General features: G+C 48.2%; 1 protein-coding gene across 12 annotated transcripts in view; it reads left to right on the top strand.

Annotated features, from left to right (window-relative positions):
- Positions 1-27,486, top strand: part of DLG3 (discs large MAGUK scaffold protein 3) — a 2,111,742-nt gene that overhangs the window by 1,752,173 nt on the left and 332,083 nt on the right. For all 12 annotated transcript variants that reach the window (XM_069612439.1, XM_069612441.1, XM_069612436.1 and 9 more), the window contains one exon: positions 19,691-19,867. In XM_069612439.1, coding sequence (XP_069468540.1) covers positions 19,691-19,867 — 177 coding nt within the window. The remainder of the gene's footprint in view (positions 1-19,690; positions 19,868-27,486) is intronic.

Raw genomic sequence — 27,486 nt, 5'->3', positions numbered from 1 at the left:
TGCTCCCTGTGCTCCTTCTCGCTTCCGTTCCATCCAGTTTCTTGCTCCTTTTCATTGGAATAGTCTCCCTCTATCCGCTCCATCACTACTTATTCCTACTTCCGCTCCTCCTTAAAGTCCCCCCTTCTTCAAACTCCAATCGAACCTCTCTGTACCATCATAAATACCATACAGTTTACAGCCCTAGCTCACTCACTCCTTTTATGTAAATTGTTCTCTATCGTTGTTGGCTTTTCGATTCTGATATTGTATTAACTGTTGCTCATGTAAAGCACCTTGGATTAAAGCGCTATATAAAATTTAATAAATACAAAAATAGATATACAAATGATCAAAGCCACTAAATGTGCATGTCCTCTTTAAATCCAATCACTTAGTCATTCTCACTGGCGTATTGCGCCTTAGAATGTAGGTACCGTTTGATACTTGTTCCCCTTGCCAGATAACCCTTGTGGGAGAGTAGAGGGGGGTGGGTGGGGAGGGCCTCCAAGTTTCCGTGCCCAGTTTAGCCGCCCCGGACTTCCTACTATATTATCACGCGGCGCAAGCACATTTTGTGAAATACTGGTCTCCTGACTCAGAGCATACACCCAAGCCGAAAAATTTGCTGCATCTCCCATGAACTTGCAGTCCTTAATTTGTAGCAATTACAAACAAGGTACGGAGGAGGTAGACCCGATCTCCTGTACGTTGCGAGCATGGCTGCCACTATTCAAGAGAGTTGGGTGCTCCGACCTATACTGGCCGCACACGCCCTTGTGGCACCACCCAGACCTGGAACCCACGCTGGACACAGCCTTGCAGAAAAGATGGGACCCGGGGATGGAAAAGCGGGTGGGCGACTGGTTTCCAGAAGGGAGATTCGTACACCTAACAGTACTACAGGAGAAGATAGGGGTCAATATCACCTCGGCGATGCAATACTGCCCCATACAAGCGGCCTGCAGGCGCAAATGGGCCTCCTTCCCGGCCGCTCCAGTTATACATCCATTTATTTTCACAGTTATGCAACCAAATGGATTCAGGGGGGGCGTATATCGACGCTATATAATGCGCCCCAACTACATGCTTCTACCCTGAACACAATGAAGACTAAATGGGAAAGAGACTTGAGCGTTACCACAGACAAAGCGCAATGGATGAAATACTGGCAGTTTACCAAGGAGGTTTCCCTCTGCGCCAATTTCAGGTTGATACTGTTCAAGCTTTTGAACCACCTTCACATAACCCCAAGCAAGATGGCAAAATACAGCCTTGTGACTCCAACTTGCTGCCCCAAATGCAAAGCTCCGGAAGCGGATACAATACATGTTTTGGACCTGCCCTTCAATCAAAGAACTGTGGGAGGTGGTGTCCGCCAGGCTTGGTCATACTAGACATGCATATCCCAGGGACATCCCTGAAATACCTATTGGGTGATATAGGTAAAGCCTCGATTAAAGTCAGACGACTCTTTCCTGTGGCAGGGGCCCTCGCCAAAAGCAACATTCTCAAATGCCGGATAGCAAAAAAATGCCCCAAGTATATACACATGGCTTAACCCGATATCTACATATGAATGTGAAGAAAGCTATACAATGGAAATAACGGCTACATGGAGACCCAAGTATATGGAAACCTCTGCGGAGGTACTTGGAGGAGGAAGCGGCTGACGAAGAGGATGAGGATTCGCTCTGATCTCACAATGTACTTAGGTTCATAATTCTGCAAAATGTTTTGATTGACATACTGTGATATGATATGGCTTTTATAACGCGCTTATACACAAGTGTTTCAAGGCGTGACGAGGTAAGGGGGGGGAACAAAGGGACGACAGACAACGATCCTACTAGGCCAGGTGTCATTTAGATCGCGCGTGCAAGGGAAGGGGGAGGGGGAAAAGTGTGAGGGGAAAGTGCAGTGCAAGGGGTAGTAGAATAAATAAGATAAACAGCCAGATGGTGGCAAGTGCAAGGTAAGTGCAGACATAAGTGCTGGTAGGGGGACTGTAGGGAGATAGAAACAGTCCCTAGGTGCAGGGAAGGCATTGCAGGTGTGCAACTGGCGGTGCCTGCGCCTGAATCGGATAGTTTTGACCAGTGCAGATTCAGCCAGGAATTCAGCAGGGGAGAGAGGGAGAGAAAGCAGAAGCAAAGAGGAAGGTTTTGAGGTGCTTACGGAACCGGAGATGGTTCTCCTCAAGTTTCAGGGAGGCAGGAAGGCTGTTCCAGAGGGAGGACCCTGCCGAAGAGAGATCTACCACCAACTCGTTGCTTAGAGAAGCGACTGACACCGAAGGAGTTGGAGGCAGATGAGCGAAGAGCTCGAGAAGGAGGATATTTGGGAAGAGAGAGTTGAGATAATTCGGCTCCATTAGACCTTGTGGACAATGCAGAGGGTTTTGAACTTAATCCTTGCAGCCACTGGGAGCCAGTGCAGAGATTTCAGTCCTGGAGAGATGATCCCTGGGCTTGAGGCCAAGGACGAGTCTTGCAGTCCTGTTCTGTATAAGTTGCAAAGCGCGGAGAGCAGAGGCAGGCAGATTTAGATGGAGGCTTTTACAATGGTCCAGCTTAGAGAGAACCAGGGCTCTGGAGACGGTGAGCTTCTGGGCAAAGGAGAGGAAAGGAAGAATATCTCTGAGGAGGTGCAGCTGGTAGTGCGACTTCTTAGAGACGTCAGAGGTGTGAGGAGAGAAGGATAGTGTGGAGTCGAAGATGACCCCAAGATTTTTTGCCTTGCAGGTGGGAATAGGAAGTGGACCAAGAGGCTGGCCAGGGGGCTGCAGGGAAGGAGGGAGTGGGTGCGCCGATGAGTAGGATCTCAGTCTTACTGGCATTAAGGGAGAGTTCATTGGCGGCACACCAATCCTGGATAGCAGACAGACAGAGATGAGATGAGATGAGGGGAGGGGAGGGGAGGGGAGGAGGAGGCCGAGGGTAACCTGAACCTGAGCTGTGTATCATCCGCATAGCACTGAAAGTTGGGGCAGAGAGCGGCCTTGCGGTGAGCAATGAGTGCCAGGTACTGGTCGAACAGCCAGGGAGAGAGGTTAGATCCCTCTGGACACCACAGGTAGAGAAAAAGATTTCGGAGAGGAAGGACACAAGTTGGACCTGGGTGGGTCGGACGGAGAGGAAAGAAGTCAGCCACGCCAGAGCCTGACCGGTGATACCCAGGTTATCACAGAGATGGTTGAGCAGGATGGCATGGTTGACTGTGTCAAAGACAGAAGAGTGATCAAGCAAGATGAGGACGCAAGGGGTATTGGAGTCGAGGTTGGAGAGCAGGTCTTCACGGATGTTCAGGAGAACAGTTTCCATGCTTCTGGCAGCTCTAAAGCCAGACTGATGGTCATGAAGACAACCAACAGATTCAGTGTGAAGATTTAGCTGGGAGATGGCCAGTTTCTCCAGGAGCTTGCCCAGGAAGGGAGTGATGGAGATTGGGCGAAAGTTAGCTGGGCAGGAGGGGTCGGCAGAGAGTTTCTTAAGGAGAGGGTGCACAAGGGAGTGCTTCTGGTGGGAAGGGAAGACTCCAGTGGCAAAGGAGTGATTGCAAAAATCAGCCAGAGCAGGAGCCAAGGAGTCGATGTGGTCCTTGATAGTTTTGGAGGAACAGGGGTGAACCTATTTCGATGAGACCTTCATAGATCGGACTTGTCTAGAAACCTCGTTTGCAGAGAAAAGGGGAAAGGCAGAGAAGGAGGGCGGGGATGGCTGAGGAAAGCCAAGAGGATGTGCAAGGAGTAGAGGGAGGGAGGGAGGCGATAGGAGGAGAGTGAGGACAGGATGTCCTGAGTTTTTGAAATGAAGTGAGAGGCCAGTGCCGTGCAGAGGGCCTGGGAAGGGACAGGAGAGGTAGAGACTGCAGCAGGATTGGCCAGTTCCTTGCAGATTTTAAAGAGTTCAGCCGGGTTGGTAGATGCTGCAGAGATGCGGGCTTGGATATGAGCTCTCTTCTTGGTGAGGACGGAGAGCCGGTATTGCCTTTGCAGCAGGCGGCAGGCCAATTTGTCAGAAGATGAGCAAAAAGCACGCCATTTCCGCTCGACCACCCTGCACGTGCGTTTTAGGGTGACGAGGTCCGAGTCATACCAGGAGTTACACTTTACTTTGGGCTTCAGGTGGATTCTCATGACAGGGGCAAGGATATCAAGAGTATCAGATATAGAAGAGTGGAGCGTGGAGAGGGCTGTGTCAGGGTGAGAGTCAGCCAAAGGAGGAGGGGGGTGAGAAGGTGGCGGCGAAAGCCTCAACTGACACGCGCTTCATGGGTTGGATGACCGAGAAGGTGGGTGGCAGTGATGGAGGTGGCTTGACCTGAGGGGTAGGGAGGGTGAGGTGGGAGGATAGGAGAAAGGGATCACTCCAGGAGAGAGGAGTGGATAGAGGGACAGAGAGGGGAAGGTCTGAGGAGATCAGAACATCGAGAGTGTCCTGCAGAGTGGGTTGGGCCAGAGGGGAGAATGGTGAGTGAGAGAGAGTCGCAGAGGTCGCGAAAGAGTCCAGAGGGGGGGCAGGAGGCGTCCAGGTGGATGTTGAAGTCTCCAAGAAGGCAGAGTTGAGTAGTTGAGGCCAGGAAAGAGGAGGAGAGGTCCGCCCACTCAGAGGAAGGAAGAAATCTGACCAGGTGGCCGATGGATAGTAGCACAGTAAGGGAATGGCTAGGGGAGAGAAGAGCCTGCAGACGAGGCATTCAAAAGAAGAGTAGGTCTGCTTAGTGGCAGAGGCAGGAATCCACTCAGGGAAGATGAGGGCTACACCCCCACCAGAGCGGTTGGGTCTGGGCGCAGAGTGGATCTTGTAGCTGTCCGGTAGGAGCGTGTCAAAGCTGGTGACAGAGCTGGCCGTGAACCAAGTCTTAGTGAGACAGAGGACATCAAGGTCAAATTCTTAAAGAAGGCGGCAGATATCAGAGGAATTTCAATGGTAGGGTGAGCTTGCACATTTAGTACGCCCCATACATAGTATCATATCAGTCATGCACAGAACCGAGGATTCTCAACAGAAGAGAGAAGTCTTGAGGAATATTTGGAATTGCTTTATTTGCAAATTACTGTAGCCTTTAGTGGATGACGCGTGTTTCGGCAAAAATTGACTTGCCTTTCTCAAATCCAGGCCTTGCTCACTTGCGTGAATAGTAGCATAATGCAGGTTAGTGGCAAGTCATGGGCTCAATCCCTCCTCATGCGGATGTGTCCTCAGCTTGCAAGCTGGATTTGAGAAAGGCAAGTCAATTTTTGCCGAAACACGTGTCATCCACTAAAGGCTACAGTAATTTGCAAATAAAGCAATTCCAAATATTCCTCAAGACTTCTCTCTTCTGTTGAGAATCCTCAGTTCTGTGCATGACTGATATACGATTTATGGGCCGCACTAAATTTGTAAGCTCACTCTACCATTGAAATTTTGAGCAACGGAGTTGAGGGCCTCTAGGTCTCCGTAGACGCTTGCATTGGTGCGACCAAAAGTTAATACGTGGCTCCTATAATAAAGATCTCTCAAGTTCCTAGCAACACACACACAAGGTCGCAAGGTATTACCGCAGAAGGTGTCAACCAAAAAGTCCCTCACCATTAGTCGTGCCTTCCTTGAAGGACTTCCGGGGAGGGGTACAGATCAGAGATACAGTGAAGGGGAGGAGGGGCAGCCGGAGAGGAAAGGAAGTTAAGGCACAGGAAGCATCTATCAAAGAGGTGAATGTTGGCCTGAGGGCCTTGGATCAAGACAGTCCCATTTGTGTAAACATTAATGATGTCCTTGGAGGAAAGGAAGGAGGCCAGGATGGCATCCCAACGGGTGCCACCATTAATGGGAGAAGAGGAGAAGGAGTACAGAGACCATATGAAGGGTCCATATGTCGGGTGAAGGAGCGACAAAGAGAATGTCAGTGAGAATTTCCTTGGAGGAGGCGCTGGTGTAGGTGTCAGCGATAAGGAGGCCTAGGTTGGAGACCAGGATGTCCTTTTAAAACTTTTTCTTAACCAGATTTAGTGAGGAGAGCAGGATAGTCAATAGAGAAGCAGTTAGAGAAGATAGGAGAGACAGGGAGCACCATAGAGTAGGTGGGGGAGGATGGGGTGAGGAAGGAGAGGGGGAGAACTGTCGAGAAGTGAGCGGCAGGCAAGTTGCCCAAAGGACAGACTGGAGGGGTTAAGAGCTCACAACTGCTCACTTTCGACCAAGTGAGAGGCCACCTAAGTCTGAGAATCCTGTAGGGGAGAAAAAGGCCTAATATTCACAGTGCAAGATTAGAATACTGATAGTGCTTATATACAGCAGCCTAGGGGACAACAAAGCTGTGTTAGAAATCTGTAAGGGGTAGAGGGCAAAACCAGAGGAGACTGACTGGCACCTGGCGTCCCCTGCAGACACCTGCAGACACAGCAGGAGCCGCAACCAAGGGAGCCGCCCTTTGCCTTAGGGGCCCTTAGCCATGGGGCAGCCCTGGTAACACCAGTAAAGAGGAGGGGGTGGAGGGATGGAGACAATCGGGGGGGGGGGGGGGGGGCTGGGAGGCTTGGAGGCGGGAGGGAGGGCACACCAGGAAAACACGGAAGGGGAGAGGGGGGCTGAGGAGAAACGCATGAGGGCAACAGGTACAAAACCAAACTATGCAATAGCACACGGCCCACGGAGGGCCTTTTAAAAATGCGTTGTATTGAGTCAGTATGAAGATTGTGTACCGTTGGTGAAAAATAAAGTGGTGTAATTGGACTCAAGTATAAGCCTTAAGGGGAGTTGCTCCATTTTTGTTCTGCTATCACTGGAAACGCTCTCCCCAGACCATTGGTTCGTTTGTGGGCTAAGATTAAGATCTGACCCAGGGCCTCAGATCTTAGAGAACGCCTGGGTACATGTTGAGTGATCCTTTCCTTCAAGTACGCCGGTGCTTTCCCGTTTAAGCATCTGTGGACCAGAGTCATGGATGTAAACTGAATCCTGTCTTAAGCGGTCAGCCAGTGTAGGGCTATTCTAATGGCGGTAATTTGGTCACTTTTTGTTTTCCTTTTTATTAGTCTGACTGCATTATTTTCGATGACTTGGCATTTTGATATGCAGTTGTTTGCGCCCAGCAGTAGAGCATTGTCATAGTCAAGTCAGGACAAAATTGTTGCCCTGGCAATGGTTGCACCATTTTCTTTGCTTGGGTAGGGTTGGATGGCTCGAAGGAGACGTAGATGGTATAGGCAGTTTTTATTTAGATACTGAACCTGTGCATCTGCACACATTAAAGCCTCCAGGAAAAGCCCTAGGGTTTTCACCTTCCCGGAGACCTGATTGGAGGAGTCTTTGATGTTAAATGTTTCATTTTCTGGTCCCAGTTTGGCTCGAGCCTGCTGGGATCCGAAGATCATCATCTCAGTTTTATTGCCATTGAGGCAGTTCCAGTTCTTTTCCATCCATGTCCCAATGATGTTATATAGTGTCGCCCCTTTAGTGCTGTCTCTGTGGTAATTGCCACTCAGTTCCAGCACCCAACTGGGTGTCATCTGCATAGCTCGTAAAGTAGGCTGCGGTGTTATCGAGCACTGTGCAGAGACACCTCAGGTAGAGGTGGAATAAGAGTGGCGACAGGCTTGCGCCCTGCGGCACGCCACATAGGATGGGTGCCTCTTTAGAGAATGTTTCTCCCCAGTGAATTTTGGATTTTCTGTCCGCTAGAAACGAGGGCAGCCATCAGGTGGCCTCTTTGCAGCAGTTGGCCACCCTCTCCAGCACTCATTGGAATTGTTGGTGGTCCAGAAGATCAAAGTCTGCACTAAGATCCAGGAGTATGAGTAAACCCGTCTTGCCTTTATCTAAAATGCATAACATGTGAGTTTGCAAGTCCAACATCGCTGTTTCCGTGCTGTGTGCTGTCTGGAAACCGGACTGTTGAATATGCAGTATATTATTAGACTCAACATGTTTTTGCATTTGTGCAGTGGCCACTCTATCCATCACTTTAAGCAAGAAGTTGCATTTGGTTATCGGTCACATATTTCCCCGATCCTTTTGATCCAGGCCTGGTTTTTTCACTAGTGGCGTGATGGTAACCGTTTGAATGCTTTTAGGTATTGTTCTGTCTCTAAAGGAAGTATTTACCATCTTCTCCAGCATTGGATCTTTCATGGATTCACATGCTTTGAATATTCCCCGTCGTCAGGCTGGGAATCCCCGGTACATTATATAGACCCTTTCCCGTAGGAAAACTTTTTCGACGCTTATGCGTCCTATCCACCTCGTTTTGTATCATGCGTGCCCGTGCCGTCAGGACGTCATGATATAAATACAGGCCCCGCCCCCGCGCTCCCTCAGATTTCAACCGTCTTTCAAAGCAGTGGGATCTTCGTGTTACTACTAGTGATAACTAGATTGTTTTTTTGTCTGTTTCGCGTAAGCGAAGTTCAAATCTGGAGAATTATGTCTGGAAAGGCGTTATTTCGCCCATGTGCAACCTGTGGCCTCAAAAAGGTTTATGAAGGAGACGGCCACATGGACTGTATCTACTGTCTCCACCCGCACCACACGGCGGATACATGTGAGATATGCCAGGGTTTCTCCCAAAAAACCCTTAAGGACCGTAAAAGAAGGCTGGTCGACTGGCTTAATGACGGAGCGGGTGCCTACCCGGCTTCGGAAGTTGGCTCCACGGCCTCCAGGAGCAAGTCGGAGCCTCCATCGAAGAAGGTGCGGCCAGCAGAAATTCGCCCTGAGGACAAGCATAAGGGGAAACATGCTGGATCCTCCTCATCTCATAAAAAGCCCTCCTCCTCCTCATCATCTAAGACGGAGAGGCTGGCGCTGTCTAAATCCTCCTCAGGGGACCGTCCCAGGTCTTCCGTGAGTCGAGAAGCTTCAGCCGGGAAGTCGGCATCAAAATCGACAACGAAGTCTAAAGGCTCGACGACGACGACTTCCTCGTCGACCTCGGTGTCATTGACGATGCCTATTACCGTTCAAGCAGCAGCGGTTGGGATTCCTTCGTCGACGGAAACTCAGTCTATGGCTTGGCTGCCTGAGGTCTATGACCCGATCCCCCCTGAGGTCTTACTGCAGCCAGACACGGCCTGCTCGGCGGAAGGGGAAGGTGACATGGTTCTGCAGCCATTGGATTTAGGCTTACGGCCTTCCACGTCGACGACGACGGCGACGAGTGCGAGCGGGGGTATGGTACCTATATCATCCACGTTGCTGAACCCCCAGACAGTTTTGTCTCTGGATGTGCTTAATACTCTTCAGAAGCTACTACAGCGGCTGGATACCCAGTTCCCTCAACCTGGGACGTCATCGTCACTTCTGTCTGTACCTTCCGTCGACGAGCAAACTTGTACGGCTCGCTCGTCGACGAATCACCCATCGGCTCCCCAGGCGGTAAAAGATCGTCCTCGAGCTCAGGAGGAGGGTGAGTTGTCGGAGTCCGACTCTATACATGATGACTCTGGGTCAGACATCTCCCTGTCACCGTCGAGGGACCCGACATGGAATTCGGATGTAGAATTGGAGTCTACGAGGAGCCAGACACAGCCATCTCCCCCTGATGATGTGGGAGCCTTCCATGCAATGATGGGGAAAGCGTGTTCCGAATTCGGCTTGATTCCTGAGGAGCAGAGGAAAGACTGTTTCCTTTTTGACCATATGGGTCAAAGGAGAAAATCGGTATTTGCCATCCCAATCCTTGACCACGTGTGGCAAGAAGGTCTCAAAACGATGCGCCATCCGTTCTCGGAACCAGCCATAAAGGGACGGATCGAGAAAAAGTTTAAAGCTCCGGAGTCCACTCCAAAATGTCTAACATCACAGCCTTTGTCTGACTCGGTGGTGTCGGCGGCAGCAGCTAGGAAGGCCAGGGTCCAGCAAAAATGTTCAACGCCACCGGAAAGCGAGGCTAGGAGGCAGGACGCATTTGGAAAGAAGGTGCTCTCGGTCGGAGCGACGACAGTAAGAGCAGCCAATTCCTTAGCGATCGTGTCACGATATGATAGGGAAATGTGGCACAAATTAGCCCCTATCCTAGAACACCTGCCAGACGAACACCGAAAAGCAGCTATGTTACTGGTGCGGGACGGCGAGGAGGCCTCGAACCACGCTATTAATATCGCAGTGGACCTAGCAGAGTCTGGTTTCAAACAAATCAACCATGGAGTAGTGCTTCGTCGACAAGCGTGGCTCAAATGTACTACTTTCCGTCCTGAAGTACAGTACAAAGTCCTGGACATGCCATGCGAAGGGGAGCACCTGTTTGGCGAAAAGGTTGATGAAGCGCTGAAAGGGATGAAAGAAGACACGGATACTGCTAGGTCCCTCGGCGCCCTTCAAACGGGTAGAAATTTTCGCTCTTTTCGCCCTTTCAGAGGTGCTTCTGGAAACTCCCGCTTTGGAGCCTCGAGGGACCGTGGATTTAACAGGCCCTCGTACTCTTCACAAGGGTTCAGACGAGCGTCCCAGTCGGCACGTGGAAGCAGGGACTATCAAGCCTCCAGGCGGCGAGGCTCAGGTCCGTCGTCAACGAAGAACAAGCAAACCAGCAACCAATGACGGCCTTCGGAACGTCCTGGGGGGTCGAGTCTCTCATCACTTCGACCGATGGAAATGCATCACCAAAGATCGATGGGTCCTAGACACGATTCGCATGGGTCATGCGCTGCAATTCAAAGACAAGCCTCCGCGTCTTCCTCCTTTATTCTCGACACAGCCCCACCTCCAAATCCTACGACAAGAGGCGGAGCTTATGTTGCGAAAAGGGGCGGTAGAGAGAGTTCCTGTGGCACAGGAAGGCCAAGGAGTTTATTCCAGGTTCTTTGTTGTCAAAAAGCCAAACGGCAAATGGAGGCCCATTCTCGACCTGAGGGTACTCAACAAGTGGCTAAAGAGCCAAAAATTCAAAATGCTAAAACTCCAAGAGGTTATCAGATCGGTGCAACCCATGGACTATCTCTCTTCACTAGACCTTCAGGATGCTTATTTTCACATCCCAATACGCCCACGACACAGGAGATATTTAAGATTCGTCGTCGGGAGAAAGCATTTTCAGTTCAAGGTCCTCCCGTTCGGGCTCAAGTCCTCCCCCAGGACGTTCACCAAGTGCTTGGCCCCTATAGCGGCCCATTTAAGGAAGGATGGTCATCATGTCTATCCATATCTAGACGACTGGCTAATCAGAGGGTCATCCAAGGAACAAACACGAGACAGTCTACGAGCCACAATGTCCATCTTACAGGAACTGGGCTTCGCAATAAACTTCAACAAGTCCTCAGTAGAGCCTTCGAGGACCTTGGTCTTTCTAGGAGCGGAGTTTCATACGCACACAAGCCTGGTGAAACCATCCAGCGAAAGAATTCAGAAACTTCAAAACAAGGCGTCGGAATGGAGCGGCGGTACCAGAGTCTCTGTGCGCAAGTACATGTCCCTGCTAGGGACCATGTCGTCCTGCATTCCGTTAATAAACAACTGCCGTCTGTTTATGAGGCCTTGCCAGGAATTTCTAGCGGACCGTTGGGCACAGAGCAGAGGTCGCTGGTCCGACAGACTGGTCGTCGACGAACAACTAGTTCAAGCACTCGGCTGGTGGAAAGTGTCTACTCACCTAACGAGAGGGATGCCTCTACTGGAACCAGAGTTCCAAAAGACGGTGGTGACGGATGCATCGCTGAGCGGATGGGGAGCTCATCTGGATATGTTACAGGTACAAGGCCAGTGGTCTTTGTAGGAGTCCTCCCTGCATATCAACCTGCTAGAACTGAGAGCAGTGCGATGGGCTCTGAAGTCTTTTCTTCCGCAACTGAGGGACTCGGTGGTGCGTGTCATGACGGACAACACCACTACGATGTTCTACTTGAGGAAACAAGGAGGGACACGTTCCAGGTCCCTATCGACAGAGGCACAGAAAATCTGGCATTGGGCCCTTCAACACAACATACAAATCTTAGCATTTCACCTACCAGGAGTGAAAAACGTGGAAGCCGATGCCCTCAGCAGAGAAATGAACGAAGTTCACGAATGGGTGCTGAACGACCAACAACTTCAACAAGTATTCAAGGAATGGGGACACCCTTCCATAGACCTGTTTGCAACGAAGAACAACAAGAAATGCCATCAGTACGCAAGCAGATGGCCTCAGCAGGGCTCACTGGGGGATGCGTTCTCATTCCCATGGACGAACAAATTCCTGTACGCATTTCCTCCTTTTCCCCTTGTCAGGAGGACGTTGCAATGGATCCTCAGGTACCCATGTCGGGTAATTCTGGTGGCCCCATACTGGGCCAGACAAGTGTGGTTTTCAGACCTACTACACTTAGCGGCGGCGGAACCGATGAGATTCCAGAAGACCCCCGACCTTCTGTCTCGACAGGAGGGTGTCGTTTGGCATCACGACCCGGACAGCCTCAAGTTGACGGCCTGGCTCCTGACTTCGCCGAATTTGGTCGGCTAACGATTCCGGAGGACTGTCGACGTATCCTGCAAGCGGCAAGAGCACCTTCCACAAACGCCTCATACGCGTACAAATGGAAAAGGTTCTGTCAATGGTGTGAGGATCAACCAGGTTTGGCCCCGCAATCGATTAGGCCGGAACAGCTCCTTCCATACTTGCTGTTATTAGCTCAAATGGGCCTGTCGGTGTCGTCAATAAAAGTACACCTAGCAGCCATTTCCAGGTTTACTCGTCGACGGCACTCGGCACCATTGTTCAGCGACCGCCTGATTAAGCACTTCCTTAAAGGCCTCTTTCGGAGTTTCCCTCCAGAGAAGAAATTTCCACCGGAGTGGAGCCTCAATCTGATCTTAACGTCTCTTATGAAACCTCCGTTTGAGCCAATGTCATCATCGTCTCTGAAGTTTCTGTCGTGGAAATTGGCCTTCCTGGTGGCCATCACTTCAGCCCGACGTATCTCAGAAGTTCAGGCTCTAATGGTGGACCCACCATACTTACGATTTTTCAAGACCAAGGTAGTCCTAGCCACTAACCCACAGTTCATACCAAAAGCTCCTTCGGTGTTTCATAAACACTCTTCTATCGTGTTGCCTACGTTTTTTCCGGAGCCATGCTCGGGAGCGGAGCGCATGCTACACACATTGGATGTAAAAAGGGCTCTCAAGTTTTATCTTCATCGTACGCAACCGTTCAGAGAAACGAGACAGCTGTTTGTGGCCTATGGGTTGGGTGCTAGAGGAAAAGCCATTTCAAAGCAAGGACTTTCAAGATGGGTGTCATCTACCATCTCGTACTGCCATTCCAAGGCAGGGAAGCCTCTTCTACGACGGCCAAGAGCTCATTCAACTAGAGCAGCGGCATCGTCGACGGCACTGTGGGCCGGAGTCCCTCTAGGGGACATCTGCATGGCGGCTACCTGGGCGACTACACACACCTTTACCCGCCATTACTGCCTGTCGCAGCAACATGCCGAAGACACCCGGATGGGACAGGCGGTGCTTCGACACCTATTCCAGTAAGGTAAGCCCCGGCTGCGGGGTGGCATCCTGTGGAATTTATGACTGTATGTGGTCAGTTTTTTCCCTATGTAAACTATTACTGATGTATACATAATCTTAGGGAACGGCCTTTTGCGAAGAATGTATAGGGGTTTGCATGCACACCTCCTCTTGGGGGTAGTACTGCTATGTAATCTATTCAAAGCATGTGAATCCATGAAAGATCCAATGCTGGAGAAGGGAATAGTTTCTTACCTGTAACTCCATTTCTCCAGCATTGGTATCTTTCATGGATTCACATGCGCCCACCTGCCTCCCCTGATCATGCAAACCGGTTTCCCCACTACTTTGGGGGCCGAAATCTGAGGGAGCGCGGGGGCGGGGCCTGTATTTATATCATGACGTCCTGACGGCACGGGCACGCATGATACAAAACGAGGTGGATAGGACGCATAAGCGTCGAAAAAGTTTTCCTACGGGAAAGGGTCTATATAATGTACCGGGGATTCCCAGCCTGACGACGGGGAATATTCAAAGCATGTGAATCCATGAAAGATACCAATGCTGGAGAAATGGAGTTACAGGTAAGAAACTATTCCCTTAGTGAGCATAGGTGCGAAAATCTTTGTTTTCCCGTATCATTTTTGGGGGGATAATGTTTTCTGCACATGATGTGGGCTCCATGTAGGACATACATTTTACCATGTCCTCTGTGGTAATGGGGTGGAATTTGACATTTTCTTGCTGGTTCTGGGATTGTTCCGGAGCTGCAGATCTAGCTGGGCATTAGATACTACATGCGCCCTCCGGCCGCTCCTGCAGCCAAACCTGGTTCGGGGTTTCCTCTACTTTGGAGGTTAAAATCTGAAGGGAAGCCGTGGGGACGGGGCTATTTATAGCCTACGTCCTATTGGGGACTAAAGCACCCAAAAAGGACGTTGATAGGACACTGAAGTGTCTTCCATAGTAAAACGCTAGGTTAAAATGACAGGTTCCCTGCCTAACGACTGGGAATATTCACAGCATGTGAATCCATGAAAGATACCAACGCTGGAGAAATGCAGTTACAGGTAAGAAACTACTCCCTTCTAGTGGCAATTACATCAGCCTGCAGGGTGAGTGAGTTGCAGGCACTATCTATCAGACCTCCTCACACCGTCTTTTACAAAGATAAGGTTGTTCGTAGGGTCAAACTCTTTTTTTTAAAAAAAAAGGTTTTTGCCAAATATTGTCTCAGATTTTCACCTGTCACAAAAAATAACACTGCCTGCTTTTTACCCTCCCCCTCACGCAAGTAAGGAGGAGGAAATACTACACAGATTGGAACCCAGGGGGCGGGGGGGCTCTGTTTCTATATTTCAAGACTGGCAAAATTACGTCAGTGTGACCAACTTTTTGTGGGATACACTGGTCGTAAATTGGGACTGGCAGTGACTAAGCAAACATTATCTAGGTGGATAATTTTGGCTGTAACTGAATGTTATAGATTGGCTGGGAAAGATCCTCCAGATGGGCTGAGGGCTCATTCAGCCAGGGGCATGGCGACTTCAACAGCTCTTCAGAGAGGTGTCCCAGTGCAAGAGATTTGCGCAGCAGCCACCTGATCATCCATGCACACATTTATAAAACACTATGCCCTAGATTCATCACAGGGAGGTTTCTTTGCTAAATCAGTACTTCATTCTGTACATGATTGATATCTCTGTACTCCCTCCTCCAATACAAAACTGCTTTGGGAGTCTATCTAAGATGAGGAATACGTGGGAGGTCACAATCCATTCGAAGAACAAGTTACTTACCAACTGTAACGTTCTTTCGATTGGATGTTCCTCACGCATTCCTCATCGACCCTCCCAGCCTACCCCACAGTACAGTTTACGTAATTTACACTCAAAATTAATTTAAGGCTTGGGTCAAAAGAGGCATGCCATTAACTACAATCCATTGGCTACAAAATACGAAAAACCAGAACTGAGGCAAACTGGCGCGGCTCGAGGCATTTATATAGCAGATGGCGTCGGCGCTTGACAGATACCGCCGAGGGACATCAACGCCAAAGCCTCGAGCAGAGCGCCCTCTGGTGGAGAGATTTTTTTTTTCCAAAGCAGCAAAGCTGAAGGTAAGGATATATCTAAGATGAGGAATACGTGGGAGGAACATCGAATCAAAAGAACATTACAGTTGGTAACTAACTTGTTCTTTTATTATGTAGAGGCACCGTTTTGTGATAAATTCATCCTTTCTGGCCTGCAGTCTATTTTGGGGCTCAGTGGGCTGCTATATATGGCATCTGCTGTAGCTGTTATTTCTGGCTGGCCAAAGGAAGGATGTACATTTTTAAGCTGTGATCCATATGCCTAAGGAAGAATGGTTGGCATGATGACCCCCATAAACACTGCAGCCACTGCTTTCATTCCCATGGTGATGCTTACCCAGTCAGAAGTCTCTCCTCCTGGGCTGAATGGGAACAACACTGTTTCTGGGCTGAGAAGCTGCAGAAAATCAGTAACTGGGCTTGCCAAGAATTCTGCTACTACCCATGCACTCTGGCTCTCCAGATCCCAGGCTTCCGAAGGTTGGACGGCCAGCAGGTAACCATAGTAGAAGAGGGAGCGCTACAGACGGGCAGGAACTTTGGTACAACAATGTGAGCTTGCCTGAAAGCAGCAGTGGGGACTGGGCATGGGACGGAGCACAGGTAGGCAAAGTCTTTAGATGGGATCACTGACGATAACTAAGGACTTCGGGTTGGAGAGCTAGTTTTTGTAGGCTAGTGCATACAAACGTGGGCTGACTCTCTGATAACAAGGGATGCTATTTAAGTTAACCCCTGCAGTGTCTGCAGAGAGGAGTTGCCTGCGGAGCCAGTGATCCTCAGAGACCCTATGTGGATTCCTGACAGAAAGGGGGTTGGCTCGATGTAATGATTGTTGAGGGACTAGAATCCCACTAGTAAGCCGGGTCTGTGGCTCAGTGGACAAATGCATCCACTACAGGGGCCTGTGTTTGACCTCATGGTCACAGGTTCGAATCCCGGCAGGTCCATTTAGCTCTTCACCGTTCTAAATTCTATTCGAAATGAGTACCATTAAGTTGGGAAACCAACATCTGTTTACTGTCCATAACGCCAAGTTGCCCCTTGGGGGGTGAACGTGCGCTCTACAAATACACTGGTTATGTTAAGCGAATCTTTGATCAAGACCTTTTCAGTGGTAGCAAAGTGTGATTTGTTAGGCAACAGATGATTGTGTATTACACTTGCATACACTAGAGTATGTGTATTTGCCCATCTAAAACGGTCTATATGCCCAACTGTTGTCACAATTATTTACTTTGTTTTGAAGGGATTCATTTTACGTAGTAGTTTACTTGGTTAGTTCTTGTATTGCACCTTCGATATGCATCGACATTAGACATTCATGGGCCTGCCGTGGATATAGCTAGTATGATCAAACACCATCTACAAGTTGCAGGGACTCTATGTAGTATATGGTCCTTGGCTTACTTCGATCAGGTGATGTACCCCACGGCCCCAGAGCTAGCTAAAAACCGGCAGAGGGAAAGGGCAGGTTAGTCATCCTGGTTTGGCTGAAAAGCCTTGCACAGCCTGGTGACTACACCAGGTTCTCATTTTAAACAAAGGGGAATAGAGAGGATGATGTTATACTGACAGAATGACATGGGAGGATGCGAAGAATGAGGTCCACCCCAAAGTGTCTGCTGGTTGTTAGACCAAATCTGTGAGCGCAGAGGGCAATGAGGCTGGACCTACTTGCTGAAGACCAGAGAAATGCAAACTGCTATAGAGTTGAACGGGAGTTACACATAAACTGACGTAGCTGTACAAATTATACCAGCGATGCACTCTGACGTGGCGGAGCGGGAAGGAATCCGACCGTCTATAGAGAGGCGAGAGGGAGAGACCGCTTATGCACACTATAGGAAGGACGAACAACATACGCTAAGCGATTATTTTGCTTGTATTTAGTTAGATAAATAATACAAGGTCTTGCGTTGGATAAGTCTATAGAAATAATTAAAAATCACTTTTATCCCATCCTTGACACTAGTTTACAAAGTGGGGTTCCCCAAGTGATCGCGATACATCAGGAAAGTGACTTCTTTTAACATCCAAATGTTCAATAGAAACTGATAACTCCATTTCTCCAGGGATGCCCTAAAACAAAAGTCCCAAGATGCTGGCCAACTTATGTTGCAACGTATTCTGAATTAGTCTCCTGGCTCACACTAAGCTACAACAAAATGTTCTCCAGGTGAGGCCAATGAAAATGTCATAAACCTTAGCTTCAAAGTCCATCCTTTTATACTAAAAGCCAAACCCTTGCCAGATGCTTCTTCCAGGGACTGCATTCAATGTGGCCTTATTCGGAGTCCCTGGTCGGCACCATTTTCCCTAGGCATTTCCACCGTCTCCGGTCCTTTAACAATTCTCTGGAGTTTCTCCATCACCTCAGGTTTCTCTAACAAATCTTTGTTAACAAGTGTTTCTTACCCCACCCACCTCCCCCCTTTTTTGTTGTAACAGTTGTTTTCAGGCACACTATATTCTGTCCTACCTGCAAGGGGTTCTTCATAAGCTTCTCAAGGGAGTGGCCAGTCCTCTGACCTTCCACATGGTTATGTCTTGCTGGTAGAACCTGGCTTGGGGTTCTCCACTCACCACACACCACTAGTCCTTGTGGTGCGAGCATCTGCTGCACCACTAATGGCAGGTGAACTACCTCTTTCGAGGTACCAATCTCACTATGTATTCAGGGATCTACGAATAGCATATCTGCTTCCTCCCAGTCTTTGCCCCTTTTGGGCTTTTGCTAGGCTCTTTAATAGTCCTGGTCCCATGGCTGTCTTTGTAAGCCAGCCCGGGTTGGTCTTTCCACTGAGCAGATTGTTGAGGTTTCCACAGTTGACTATTCTTCCTGTAAGATTTTGTTAGAGTAGTTGATTTATTTCTCCCCTTCTGGTAACAACCAGGATTTAATTGACTTGCATATGCTTAACTGTCCGCACTGCAACTTTAAGTAAGGTTTAGACTATCAGCGCAATCTTGGAACTACAAAGGACCGGGTTTGCGGCTCTTCAGTGTTCTGTGGCAGTCTGCTTTCTCCCAGCAAGCATCCCTGTGTACCGGCCTGACCGGGAGTGATCCCAATTGTCTTTTCGTCAACCATTAAGTTACACGGATTGTGTACACATATTGAATACCCTCTGTTTAGCAAAACACTGTTTTGCATTTCCTCTGTTTTGCATTTCCTAACAGTTTATGGTTTTGATTCACATCATGGTGGGTGGGTGGCCTGAGGGTGTTGAGTAATTAGCAGACTGGGGTTTTAATTTTAATTTCGCACTGTTTAGGGTTTAGTGAATTTTTTGAATACCAATCTTCTCTACGGTTCGTCTCTAACAATCCTGGGATCCGCTGGCACTTGTAGTCCCCAGACATCCTTTTAGGTAATGCTAGCACCAAACGGGATATTGGAATGATGGGGGAGTGGGACCAGGATTACTGATTCAGCTCCCCTGCCCCTCCAAAGCACATTGGGTAGCTGTCAGACCAACCCAGTCCTTGGTGGCTTGGTCCCCTCTTAAAGCATGGGAAGTTCTTCCAACTCACGACGGCAACCATGTCATAAGGATAAGGAGAGGAGCAAAGGCCGGAAGGGGAGATCTAGCAAATGAGACTTCGGTCGGCAGTCCATAGGAGTGAAGCTGTAGTCACAGTAGTAAAACTGCACCTCACGACCTAGTGTCGCAAACACGACGAACATTGGAACTAAAGATGCTAGAGAAAGTCCTTTGTGTGAAATCGCCGCTTTGTGGGCATCAAATTCCCAGAATGGCCTAGGGATACTTACGTGAGTAGTCTAAGTACCCAAAGACTGAGGGCAAAGACCCATAGAGCTCAAAGTAGTGCTTGGAGGCTAATGACAAGCATATCTCAGAGTGGAACCCTGGGTCATCTTTACCTTGAAACCACAAGTGCCAACACTGACGGCCTTGATCAAGTGTAACAAAGCCTTGGTGTGAAGACCTCTAAATCATGTATTCGGTCGCACTACATAGGGACTGTCTGGACCCCTGATTCCAGTTATACAGAAAATTAACCTGCTCCTCACATCTGCAAGGTGATTGTGGTTGATTACAAGTAGTTGGTTTATTTTATGACACCGAAAGTCCCATATAGTACCGTTAGTTAAAAGGTATGTTTCATATTAGTGTTGTGCTGTTTTGGTTGCCTGATGATACATTTCATTCCTTTCCTTTCTCTTTTTTCTCAGAGCTCTGTTTGACTACGATAGGACACGTGACAGTTGCCTGCCGAGTCAAGGGCTGAGCTTTTCTTATGGGGACATTTTGCATGTGATTAACGCTTCAGACGATGAGTGGTGGCAGGCGAGATTAGTCACGCCCCATGGTGAGAGTGAACAGATCGGAGTCATCCCTAGCAAAAAAAGGTGAGTCTTGCCTTAATCCTTTGTCTTATTGATCAGATTGATGTTTTAGATGATTGGGACTTTTCACATTGCTATGCGGGTATGGGTATATGCAGCATTTTACTTTTCCCCCACCCATGGTTTTTGGGTTGTGTTTAAAGAAGCTCCTCTCATGGTGACTTCACCATCACATTGCCTCTTGTCCACCAGAAGCGTGCTAATTTTCCTTCCCAACCCCCACAGGAATGCCATTGGTGCATGCACAGACAGAGCCATACTCCCCACGTTTTACACTGTGTTTTGACTTGCCAAACATTTTTCGGGCACCCACGTTGATTCTACGCCTCAAGAACAGTGTAGGCTTGTTTCCCAGCTAACCTTTCCTTCCCTGGCTCTAGTAGATGGTCTCCTTCCTCTCATACCAGGAAAAGATGGCTTATTGGTTTGCAGGTCCTGCAAGAGTCTGGTGTCCACATCTATCTTCTTGCACTTTGTGTTTGGGGCTGGACAATGCATGGGAGCTCTGTTCTTTGTGATGTGGTCTCAAGCACTACTGTGCTGGAACAACTGCATCGCTAGACTTTTCAAGAAGCCTGCACCTGAATACTTGTAAAAGGTTCATTCAAGCCAAGAAACCCTGTCTGATATGCCACTGTTTGTTAAAGCTTTTCTCTGCTGGGTTCGGCAACACAAAGGCTCTTCTGATGGGAGTGTTTGGCTACTTTGGTACTGGAGGTGGCTGGAGGATCTGCAAACCTTGACTTTGGGTTTGCCCTGAGGTGCTTCAATACAGTGGTCTACAGCCAGGTCGAATATCTTGCTAATTCAGCGCTGGTCCTTGAATACAGTTGATGCACATCTAAAGTGTGCTCAAGATGGCTGACCGTTTAACACATGTGATTCATCGATTCTTTCCAGACCAGTTTCTTCAGCCTGGGAAATTATATGGGCATGGAAGAGCCAATGTTTTCCTCTCTCCTTAATAGAAGCATGGAATATGCGCTTCATAAGACTCTTGGCCTTTTTTATTTTAAACAGGAATATTTGGAAGAATATTCCTGACAAAGGTGGATTGAACACTGCTATCCTCCTCAAGGATGGCTCCATGTTTAAAATAAGCATCCATAGTTTTCCTCTACAAAGAGCCTAGGGCTTCACATGTGCCCCACGCTCCTTACTGTAGTCCGGATTGCGGGCAGCGGGGTTCCTTCCCCCCCAACCACACAGCAAAGGCATGTTATTAACAAAATTCCAGAACCTTCTGCCTTCCCACAGCCATTAATGGCTATTTGCTGAATCTGATTAAATGTGAAAACCTCCACCACTAAAGAACTAGAACCTATGACACATATCAGGAAATAACTGAGTTTCAATGTGAGAAATGTTACTGTTCGAAGGAGATGGCAAGAATCTCTTGCCAGATTGTGGAGCACCTGCCAGTGCTTCTGATGAGGATTAGTATAATCATATGTTGGGGGTTTAAGTAGTATAGACCAAGGAGTAAGGCTGAACTAAGGAGACGGGGGCACTAGTGTAGTGTAGTACAATTAACACATCACTGAAATGGTAGACCAAGGGACCCACACAGGTAAATGCAAAAAGAACACTGTTTGGCAATACTACACTAAGGCACACATTAAATATTGAAAAGTAAGTTCCAATATATTATACACCTATACAGCTTATGGTTCACAATGGGGGTACACAGTACATTAGTGTAACAAGGAATTATAAAAATAGTAAAATGCTTGGGCTAAAGTAGAGAGGGAGAGAGGTGTTACACACATCCGAACATAGGTCTTACACATATAAGGCACACCAGCAACTTCTACTTGGTCCACCTAAATCCATCCCTAGCCTACACAGAACTCTAAGTCTTTAGTTGTCACAGAAAGGTTCATGAGGGTGAAACCAGAGTATCCACCCAGCTAGGGAGTCCAGGACAAGGTAAACAGTTGGTGAAGATCAAAAGTATTACTCGGAAAAAGGACTCTTGTAGAGTTCTGTGAACCGACTACCACCCCTTGGGTCTCAGTGGATAAACCCCAGAAGTATTGACTTGCACACATTGCCCTGGGCTAGCCCCAGATCGCGCTTAGGTAAGCAGTACCAAACTCACTTTACCAATCTAATCACTGGACCTCAGTTCCAGGAAAATGGTCATCAGATGATACTTTGAAATGTACATCTGTAGTAGAGTGGAGATTAGTACATATCGTCGTACACATACACTGTCTGCTTTGTGAGGGCAGCGTTCATGGTAGTCTCTTCACAAACTTGAGATTGAATCGGAGTACATTTTCACAACCTCTTAGGTCATGGTTTCTGTTACATTGCAGGGTTCCACAGGTAAGCTTTATTCTTACAAGTTAAGATGTTACAGTGAACCACTGGGTCCCATCACCCAGGCTAGCTTCTCCAACTGCTCAATCCTGATATCTTCACACAGCATTCACACCCACACTTGTGGCACACCAACATTCTCTCAGCATCAGCATGCACCTACATTCACTCCAAGCACTATTTAACAGTTTCCTTCTCACTTTTTCGAGTTCGCTCTTGTACATGTTATGTGAGAAATTCCCTTGTGAAAGAGGAAGCTTTCCCACTGATGACTTGTCTACCATTTGAGGTTTCTGTGCATTTGAGTTCCACATTTTAGGACTCCATATAGAAGGCTATATTGGCCAGTGTTGGAGGCTGGTGCACAGATAAGTTCTAGGAATCTTCATGCTCTGCTTAAAAGAAAATCACTTAACTTACCACTTCATTTAACTTACCACAGTCCGTATGCTTAGAATCTAGTGGTCTGAGAAAATGCATACTGTATTCCTCTGTCCAGTCCCCTTTCCTCCATACTCGTACCATGTGGTCCCTGGAAAGGGAGCTCTCTGGAGGGCAGCAGCTGCGGGCCCATGCGTTACTCTACCCATGCACCTCTCCTCCCATATGCGCACTGCCCACTTTAACTGATCGGTCCAAAGTAGTGAACACTGGCTCTCACGGAACCCCTAATCTGTTTTTACACAACTGGTTCCATAATGCTTACCATATGGAGTACTCATCCAAGGACTCACCAAGGGTGCTACTGAGTACTGTTCTCACTGGGAGGCTGTAGGCCTCTCTAGGTGGTGTGCCGAGAAGGTGCCTTGTTTTTTCCTAGGCCCATCACCTGGCCTACTTGGCTGCGATACCTGGGCGATGGTAGCAGCTATACTGTTGCGGGTTGTCCAGGTACTTGCTAGCGAGTTAACCTCCCTGGTGCAGTTCCTATTTGGCCATTTGCATCTAAACTCTCTTCTCTGAGTAAAAAGATATGTATGTGGCCATATATAGTCTTGGCTACTCTAGCCCAGGAAGCCTTTGGCGTGTATTTGAATAGGATTTGTGACAAGTCTAGCGAGCGTGTCACTACTTCCCCGGGGTAAAGTTCCCCATATGTGGCCAGGGAAAAGCAGAAGCTACCTGACTCTGACCCTGGGGGTGGCCATCTGTGGTAGGACCACATGAGGTAGGGCAACCCCCAGGGAGGCGAAGTGAGCCCGCTGGGTCGGAACAGGTCTTCCTTGGTAACAACCAAAATGGGCCAGGTTCTGCCACTGGGCTGACTCCAAGGAAATCGACCCCCTGGCATGTACTTTGGACGACGTGCTCTCCTTCTCGGCGCACCTCGCACACTCCGAGCATACAGGAACTCGGAGGAGGTGATTTTCTCCTCCTCCAATCCTATCGTCAAACATTTGGACGCTCTGTCACTTTCAGAGGCTCAAGTGCAGGCTATCGGGCCACCAAGACCTCCATATCCGGCTGGATGGTCTCGACCATCAAAGAAGCATACGAGGGCCAGCACAGGCCGCTTCCGTCCAACATGCATGCATGCCTGCGCAGTCAGGGCTAAGGCAACGGCCATCGCTTTCCAGCGCCATGTCCCTTGGCAAGTCATAAGCAAGGGGGCCACTTGGGCCGCTCCCTCTGCTTTCTGCAAGCATTACTGTTTGAATACCAGATCTTGATCTGATGCAGCTTTTGGACAGGCGGTTCTCGGGAACCTATTTTCTTATGGACGGTCTCCTCTCGACCCTGGGGCTACATTCAGTTGTAATCGCCCATGTAGTATGCAGTATGGAGGAAAGGGGAAGGGACGTAAGAGTAATTATAAGTTACTCACCGTAGTGACTAACATACTCTTAGTCCCCTTTCCTCCATACGTCCCACCATCCCCCCCCCCATATCCCCCATAATACTGGTGTCATTAGGCAATGTTAAATCTATTGTCGACGCATCAATGGGGACTGAGGTGTGGCGCCGGAGACCGGAGTCAGGGCAGCGCAAGTTCCGTCTCCCGTCCCTTGCAAGGGGCGCCCATGCAGTATGGAAGAAAGGGGACTACGTTAGTCACTACGGTGAGTAACTTTGCACTTTACACCAACAAGCGCTTTGGTGTAAAGCGCTATATAAACAAAAATAAATACAAATACAAAAAATAGAATGCAGCTATACCCATCGATAAATTTCGGCCTAGCTGCACACATACGAACAATTCTCCATGAACACCTCAACAACCTGCTAGAACGCAGATATACCCCACGAATACATCGGCCTAGCTGCACACACAAACTTCCTACACAGGCCTAATCCTGACAGAATACATTCCGAGACCAACCACCTGACTGCACACATTAGACTGATCTCTCACTACCACAGCACCTAGTGTTAGGATGCTGCCACTATCGCGCAAATCACACTGGCTGCACACACAGAGTGCACTCGAGCACTGTATTCTACCCTACTCTCTCGACTGACCTGGACTACAGTCCCCAAGGTTGTTCAACCTACAAGTGCTTTGCGATCATACCATTGATATATAGGGTGCTATATAAATGCCAAATAACAATAACTCGCAATCTGTTTTGTCGTTTTGTGTACCTCCCTCTCATTCACTACACATCGCTATCATTGCTCACTCTTGTGGATTCCAACTTTACCACATCAGGAAAGCTCGACCTTTGCTCACTTTCCATGCTAACAAACTGCTCCTTTCTTCACTGGTCTTTTCCCGTCATGACTTACAGCTCTTCTCTTTTCATCAGTCTTCCTGCTTATCATCTTGCCCCCTCGGTTTGCACTCTTTGCAGTCCCTCTCCTCACACTTCTATTACCACATCCCTCTGCTCACTTTCCTGGCTTTCGTTTGAACGTTGCTTACTCTTACGCTTTGTGTATTGTCTTCAAAAGCACCCATGTTCTATCACTCCCGAACTTGCCTCTTTCTTTCTGCACATTATGTCCCCTCAGATCAGAATCCCAGTTCCTACCGTCTGTTCCGAAACAGTCCTGTGCTCAATACTGCTTTCGTTCTTTCTCTCTTCCCACCCCTAAACTTTGGAACTCACTCCCCCCTGGCATCAGATTTTTCCCACACCCTCATCTATTTCTCTCCTGTCTTAAATCTTTTTCCGAACACCAACTGGATCTGTGTTAAATGATTTCCTTTTTGCCTGCTTCATGAATTGTACCGTAATTTTCTTGTTTTCAGCACTTTGTCAAAAGCAAATTATAAATCCAATAAATTGCAAATACAAAGTAATTGTTTTCATTAAAAATGTAGATACGGACTGTTAACTGGTGCTGCGGGTGTGCTGATGGGTGGTGATGTGTGGGTAAGGCCTGTGAAACCAGAGGGTGTTTCACAATCTAGTCCCCGGGAATCCTGTACTCGGGTGGCCAGGGAAAGGCCATCGTTTTTGGATCCCAACCCTGGGGGTGGACAAGAGAGGGAAGATTACCTGGATAGGGGGTCCTTGGGGAATGAGGGAGAAACGCCCAATGGCAAGACATGGTATACCCTTTGTTCCACAACCCATCTCACCCCTATCCCGGTTTATTTTATGGGAACTTACAACTCCCATAATTCATCCCCACTTTTTGACAAAAATACTGCACCAAGGAAGATGAGGAATGAGGTCAGTAGGATTACCTCCCTTGACTTGCATTGGCCTTGTCCTGGAATGAGGCCAGGCAGAGTTATACATGTAGCTCTAATAATGTACACCTGCAACTTGTTAAGTCTCCCTGTGAAAATAAAAGGTGGCATGCGCAAGCACCCTTTGAGCGAGGCTGGCTACGTGAAGGAACAGCTCTTCCAAGGCTGATGCAAACCAGGCTCTGGGAGTTGAAAGGCCAATGGGCTGATCAACAATTGAGATGATCCAGACTAACCAGGCAACATTTCCAAGCTGTGGGGAAGCCGCAATTGTTTGAAAAAGCAGAGCGGAGTGAGCGGAGGCGAGAACCCTTCCTAGTGCCAGGAAACTGCCTGCAACCCTTGCGGGTGAACGGCAGAGTTGGGGAGTAGCAGAGGAGACGCTGGTAGTGGCCTTGTGTGGAGAAAAGATGAAAGCAAAACATACGCCACAACCAGTGAGTTATCGAGAGCAACAAAAGTCTAGTTGATGTTAAACAGAAAGTGACTGTGATTTGAAGGTTGCACGTGGGCCGATAAAACGCGAATGAAAAGGACAATTGTTAAAGGAAAAGGAAACGAAGTAACAGAGTGGTCCTGCTCAAGGAAGTTGCACATTAAAAAGTCTCTGTGAAATTTTATGAACTTTGTTTGAAAGATATTGCAAGCGGAAATCAAAGGAAAGAAAGTTCAATAAGACGAATGTGAAATATGTAGATTGTGGAATATGCCAAGAGGGCAAAAGTAGAGTAGAAGAACTTTGGAAAGGGCCACAAAAGCCCATGAAAGAGAATAAGAACTAAAAGTACCATGAGGCACTGGTGCTACTTGAAAAGATATGAATTGTGAAATGTGCCAAGGGGGCAAGAGTGAAATATAAGAACTACAAGTGCCAAGAAGTATTAATGGGAAAAGACATACCTAGAGATATTGGTATTGCACACACTTGTTTTTTTTTTTTGTTTTTTTTTTTAACAAGCCAAGAATAACAATTACCAAGAAGCAAAACTCTGCAATGAGAGCCCTAGTCCCTCTAAGGTGAATCAATCGGCGAATGAACAAAGACGTGCTTCTTTGAGGAAGTTGTTAATCAATAAACCATCTGATTACCACCAAGACGAGCATCTCTTTACCCGTAAAGTGAGGCCAGGTGAACCCTCATCCAAATCTCACCAGCATCATTAGCCACCACATCTTCAGGAAGAAGTTCCTTGTGTCCTCCTTTCATGGAGTACGCGTGGATTCCAGCATTTGTTCAATGAGTTCCCCTTCACTTTAGAGAACAACTTTGTGATATGCCTGCAGGAAACTTGGCTTCTGGGAAACTCCAATTAAGGATGGTTACATATCTCTACTAAATCCTGCAGGCAAAAGCCAGCTACGTCGTCCCTTTTCCGGCCTTCTGACAATGGTGAAGATAAATAATTGGTGGGAAATCACAGAAACCCAAACTTCTTTGTGCAAGGAACTGCACTGCAATCTAGAGAGAAAGACCCCATGCAACGCAAACACATTCTGTGGATAAATACATATTGGAATCCAGCAATGATTTCTTCAAAAAATTACATCAATTCTGTAAGTTTGCTAATTTATGAATGGATGCTCAAATCAAAAGATCTATCAATTATAATCTGTGAAAACCGGAATTACTCCTGGTTTGAATGTATCGTGAAACCCC

The sequence above is a fragment of the Ambystoma mexicanum genome, chromosome 5p (assembly GCF_040938575.1).
Source record: "Ambystoma mexicanum isolate Mex_15411 chromosome 5p, UKY_AmexF1_1, whole genome shotgun sequence".
NCBI classification, from domain to species: Eukaryota; Metazoa; Chordata; class Amphibia; order Caudata; family Ambystomatidae; genus Ambystoma; species Ambystoma mexicanum.
The sequence above is the reverse complement of the archived record's forward strand: the minus strand, read 5'-3'. Positions and strand labels throughout refer to the sequence as shown.